We start from the raw sequence: 6,000 nt of genomic DNA, 5'->3' as shown, positions 1-6,000 counted from the left end.
ACCCTCAGTGACGTGCATCGACTGAGAGCTATAGCTTCTGTGCCTTTATTCAGTGTGCGATATCCCATCAGCACCCAAATTGTGTATTTGTTCAATTACTCCCATCAACATGGGAGTGCACGGAAAAGTTTACATTAACCATTGTTAGACCTGGCACCAAGTCTCAGGGACACAGACTTCACCACCAGCTCCCCCTGAATTTCCTTGCTGGGAATTCTACCTGCAGAGAGGTGCCTACTGTTGTTTGGGCCCTCTGAGAAGACTGCGTGTCGCTGGGAACTGAAGCGCGACACAACGAGGAGAAGCGTGTCGCTGCCACAGCAGTTGCCGTCGCATTGCCAAAATGTGCCGCCACCGCAGCTGTTCGCCGTCGCATCACCGACAAAGCGTGTTGCAGGGCCTGTCGCGGCTCAGAAGTTACCGAGTTCACCACACGGCCTTTGGGCGTGCACGCATCGCATCCAACATTATCGCATCAAGGACATCATTTTGTAACATCGCACCGTCGCATCGAGGCGCCATCTTGTTGCATCGTCACCGGGCCGCGGTAAGAAACGACGCATCAACTCCACACACAGTAAGGAAGCGAGCCTCAACTCCTCCTGCGTAGTAGCAAGGAACCGACGCATCCACTCCCCTGAGTGTAAGGAACAGCGCATCAACTTCCCTGCAACCCATTTGCCTGTTTTGCGTGACGCATCTAAGGTACTTTGAGAGTAAAATGTTGCATTTACCATCTACATTGAACTAAGCTATTTCTACCATTTTAAATTCTATTTTTGATTACAGTATTATGGATTTTTGTTGTTTGGTCTTGTGTTAAGTCTAGTAAAGATTACTTCTTTTTCTAAACTGGTGTGGTGTCCATTTGTAGTGTTTTCACTGTATTACTGTATGTGTTGACAAATGTTTTACACACTGCCACTGAAATAAGCCTGATTGCTTGTGCCAAGCTACCAAGTGGGTGAGCAGAGGTTATTTTCAGAAGTGTAGCCCCTTACCCTGACTAGCAAGCAAGGGTCCCTATTTGGTCAAAGGTACCTACTTCTGCCAACTAGAGAACCCCATTTCTAACAACCATATTCAGACATGACATGCATGGGCAGCGAGCATTTGTAATGCATGTGAGCCTCTTGCAGTCCATGCAGCCTCAAACAGAAGGGAAAAAAGAATTTCCAAAAATAAGGAAAGTGTTGCAGCAAAATGTCAGAGTGGCATCTGTTGTGAACTTTAGGAGGGAACAAACGCTTTGTGAGGTCGCTAAGGGGGGGTGAGGCAGGTTAACACGTGTGCCAACTGGTGCTTTGCTAAATCCACATCCACACATCTCTGCATCTTTCTTTCATTCCATCCCTTCCCTGTCGGATCTTACCAGTGGTCCAAGCAGAGGGCAGAGAGGTTCACCCATATGGAACATTTATGGCAGTGTATGGTCTGGGGCTGCTCCTCTCTCCAAATTACTTATACACTTGTTAAAAAAGTGCATATTTATTGAAAATAAATAAAATCTGTACAGTAATATACAAGGTTTGGTCAGTGCTGGATAGAGGCAGTTCTTGTTCGTGGTCAGGAATCGCGAATGATGAGCTACCAGTTGGGCCGATTGTTTTCCTTGTCTCCTCCTTCCATGTATTGCTGAATAGAAGTCTGAAAAAACACAAACGTCAACACTTTACAGACCACTCAGACACCAGAAGAATATCACTTCAGATGTTTATGAACTATACGTTTGATCACCCTCCCCACCCCCCCCCCAATCAGTGCAGCCACTCTGCCAAGGCCTTCATACAGCTACGGCAAGGATGCTTCCTTGTGCATCCATTCCACATAGGACCATGTTCCTGACCTTTCTTCATGGCAAGAAGCCTTAATCTGCCAGCCACACCGTATGCCAACAAAATGCCCTCATGGGTAGGATGTCACCCAGGGGGAGACTTCGTCTAGTGTTAGCCAACTACCTCAACTAGTTTTTAAGTAGAAACTAGGACAGGGAGCGTATCACCACAACACAGAAATGGCAAGTATAACAAACCTTTTGCATCTAGATGCCTAGATTTCGCAGTAATGCAGTCCCCACCCACAAAGACCAGTGTCGAATCACTACTCTGGTGCAGGGTCACACTGGCCAGTGTCGACTCCCTTTGCAGTGTGGAAGAATCCCACCATTATCCTTTTCAATCTAACCAACGGACTCACATGTCCACAGCTCATCCCTATACTAATCCTTTATGAGTTCCGGAGTAGCATGCTACTCGGCGAAAAGCTCTTTGATGCCTGATCTGGTAGAAATCGCTATATAAATGCAATTACAATTGTGCCAAAACCCGCTGCTATAATAGAGAGCCATGTTGCCCAGTGGAACTTTCCTCTGTGGTCTAGGAACTCGCAGTTAGAGTTCAGGTGTTAGATGCATTTCTCATAGTCTCCACTCCTCTCCCAGATCCTGCTAAGCTTACAGGTGCAACACCCCAGACTAAAAGTATCAATCCATACTTCGCTATTTATGTTTTATAGCCTTTAAGAACTGTTGTAGCACAGTGAATTATTTCCTGCAAAGCACAATCTGCTCTGCAATATCGGATTGCAAATCCCACAGCACTCGAGGAGGAGAGTCCACAAACTTGTGCCAGAAAGACCGACAAAGCTTCCCACTGTCCATCAACTCACTGAAGAGCTTACCTGTGTGAGAGCTCGGTCCTTCCGAAGTCGAGAATAGAACTGCAAGACGTTGGGATTGGCGCGCACAGCCTTGGGGTCAAAATCCATCACCCTTAGTCCTTCGAGGCTGCGAGCTCTGGACAGAGCTACGTAGGCCTGGCCGCTCTCAAACACTCGGGCCAGGGAGATCTCCACGCAGTCCAGCGACATTCCCTAGGGGGACAAGAGTGTGCACCAGGGTGTGAGTGGCCTAGCCTTAGATGAGGAGAACTAGAGCAATGACTAGGTACAAGACACCCTCCTCCCTCCCTCCCTCCACCCTGCACATCCCACAACAGGGGCCTCAACACTCCTCAGCAGCAGAACTTCTCTCCCCGTGGCCCAAACGTCTGCACGATGGAGGCCTTTTTATTGTCCAAGTAAAACTGAAGTCACCTCCTGACTATGGAGGGGCGACTCAGCTTGGGTAGACCTCACCTCCCGATGTATTCTTTTACATTAGAAAAAGAACTTTAGAAAGGAATGCATGGTTCTTCTGCAGACCACATTATCCTTAGAAGGCACAAAGGTCACGAGCTGGACTGCATTTGGAGCTCAGCACTGAAGGAGTTATAAACCAGAAAGAAGAGCGCAGAGGCAGCCATCATGACCCCGGTTATGGTTAACTGGGTAATGTGGGAACAAATAGTTGGCCGGGTTGAACAAACATTCAAGATCAACTGGTGAAATGAGGGCTAAGGGGTACAAGAGCACACTGTACAAAGAACGATGGGGAAGGGAGGTTTACCTCCTCACCCTCTCCCCCCTCCAAGCATGCAGTGGCAAAAAACGTTGCTGGTATGTCCATGTCCAGTTGAGATCTTGCACAGCCTTGGGTTGTTCACCAACAGCAGCTTTATATTTTCTAGACAGTGCAAGGGAGCTGAAGACAAGCGCCTCATGCAGCATGTGGTCAAGCTCAGGAACCAAGATGAGAGATGGATGAAGCACCAACTACTCCTCCTTAAACACCTCACTTGCCCTAAGAACTCGGTTGTATCAAGATGCTGGGGAGACGTGGGTGTAAAACACATTGTGGAATGTATAGTTCCAGTTAAAGGGCATTGCAGAGCCTCTAGAAACTCCAGATCATTCAAGATGCACAAGGATGACAACAGTATTTGTCCACTGAAGCAAATAAATCCACTAAAATAGGTCCTCTCAGAAGAAGAGCAAAGATGGATTCTCCGATACGTATCCATTCTTCTGCTCAAGTTTTGCAAGAATGCTGAAAGAATGACACCCTCCACAATGGCTCATTTAGAGATTCACTGCAGGCTCACACGAAGGAGGGGCGCAAAGGGCTACTCAAGCAAGAGTGAAGAAAGTAATGGGGTGGAAGAATGCAAAAGCCCTTGGATTCCACAATCAAACCAATCAAACAGCATTTGTAAAGCGCAACACTGTCACCCTTAGGGGTATCTAGGTGCTGGCACAAACCTACATATGCGCTGTCCTGCATAATAGAAACCATAAGACATGTTCCATGTGGCTTTAAAGTATTTTTGTTAGGCCACGTTGGAGAAAATAGGACAAAAACCCCTTCATGCCGCCTCGCGTACACAGTAGGAAGGTCCCTCAGCAGTGGCGAAAGTGAGTAGGACTTCACAGTACACTGAGATGGTGAAAGGCGGCCTCAGTACTCCGGTACCCAACAAGGAGGCACTCGAGTACACCCCGTAGCAACAGGAGACAATCCCTGGTTTGCACAATTGTAGTGCAAACTACTACCATATGATACAGCAGATCAGCAATGGGGCGGGCTGCATCTTAGACTACATGTTCTGTGAAGAGGGCTCAACCCCTTCCAAAACAGTTCCCTTGGCTGCCACTGACAGAGGCTATTTCCAAGATCTTTTCTAAACGAGGTGATATGCTGCAGGTAGGAATCAGGGGACGTGCAGCCGAACAAGGAACCACAACATGCAGAGCATGAAAACACAACAAAAGAAACCTACTCAAAATAAAGAAAGCATACGGAGGCGTTGAGAGCAGAGATAGCAGGGAGGTGGGACCCACAAGTGGGTAGGATCAGGGTAGCCTGCGCTGCACATGCGCTCAAGCTCACTTCAGTGCTCTGGCACACACGCCCGCCCATCGAGTGAAAGCCATAGCCTTGGGGAAGGAAGAATGGACAGAGCTCTAGTCTGTCGTGGAACCCCTGGCACTTCTCTGTACCTGACTCTTGTGGATGGAAATGGCCCACGCCAACTTTAGAGGGAGCTGCTGGCGCGTTAGAAAAATCCCTCCATGGGCTTTGAAGACCCAGCGTTCCATCTTGATGACTTCAGTAACTCCACAAAGGAACCGGACTTTGGGCAAACCTGCAAAGAATAAAGAACAGTCCATCCATGAGCTTCTGAAGAGTTCAAAAGAGAACAGAAATGGTTAAGACACACTGCTAAAACAAGAACACAGGGTACTTTAAGCCATGGGTGTAGTCTCATCAAAAAGAATTTAGGTAAAGGGGAGAACGGAGAGTGGGGGAGGGAGGGAGTCCCCAAAAGACTTTCCTAAATTCCTGGTTCCTGAAAGGGAAACTGGTGTTGCTCAACAAATAAACCCCCAATCGAAGTATACTTTGTTCTCAAATGGTATCACCTGCTTGGTTACTCTTGAAATACCTTGGTACGTCTCCCTTCGACCCCTTGCTAAGAACAGACTAAGACTGGAGGAAAGATTGCCATCCAGATCCAATGATTATTCGAAGGTAGGACACCATTCATTGAAAGGACCCAATGACAGACGCCGGCCAGTCTCATGCTGCTCACCTGCCCCAATGGTTGGTGGCAACATAAGAAGAAAAGGTATGATGCAGTGTGGGGGGGGGGGGGGGTTGTTTGAGGCTTTTGTAAGAGTTTTAGGCCTATGAGATGATGGAATGGAAAAAAGGGTGCGTTTCCCCCCATTCATGTTGTGCCATCTTGTTCTGCTTCAGGTGCCCACCTGAGGCAAGCTAAGCTGGGCATGTGGAAGGAAATTGGTGGGGAGGTGGTGAGTGTCAGTGACTCCTTGGCAACTAGGGTCGGATTGCTAAAGCAGGAACTCGGGAAATGGCTGATGGGCCGGTAGCCCAGTTCCAGCTGTGGGCCGCTTTTTTGGGCTGCCTGGGGGCTGTTTGTGCTGTCAGGATGCCGCAAGCGGCCCAGTGGTTGCCCGAGTGGCCTTTCCCTTGCTGGGCCGGCCTAATATTGTATGCTGATTGAGCGGGGGCAGGGGACCTGAGCAGAAGTGGTCTCACTTGCATTCATGTGTGGCTCAGTGTGAACTAATCTGTGCTTTTTTTTCTAAGTGTACTAAAAA

At 48.3% G+C, this 6,000-nt stretch overlaps 1 protein-coding gene across 1 annotated transcript in view; it reads right to left on the bottom strand.

Moving 5' to 3' along the window:
• Window positions 1–1,469: 1,469 nt before the first annotated feature.
• The window catches only part of PIF1 (PIF1 5'-to-3' DNA helicase), a 31,702-nt gene continuing 27,171 nt past the window's right edge, over window positions 1,470–6,000 (bottom strand). Inside the window, exons 11-13 of the mRNA XM_085602992.1 lie at window positions 4,876–5,021; window positions 2,680–2,871; window positions 1,470–1,647 (exon numbers count right to left, since the gene is read on the bottom strand). Of these exons, the coding sequence (XP_085459118.1) occupies window positions 1,588–1,647; window positions 2,680–2,871; window positions 4,876–5,021 (398 nt within the window). The 3' untranslated portion in view covers window positions 1,470–1,587. The remainder of the gene's footprint in view (window positions 1,648–2,679; window positions 2,872–4,875; window positions 5,022–6,000) is intronic.

Source organism: Triturus cristatus, chromosome 4_2 (genome assembly GCF_964204655.1).
Source record: "Triturus cristatus chromosome 4_2, aTriCri1.1, whole genome shotgun sequence".
Taxonomy (NCBI): domain Eukaryota; kingdom Metazoa; phylum Chordata; class Amphibia; order Caudata; family Salamandridae; genus Triturus; species Triturus cristatus.
The sequence above is the reverse complement of the archived record's forward strand: the minus strand, read 5'-3'. Positions and strand labels throughout refer to the sequence as shown.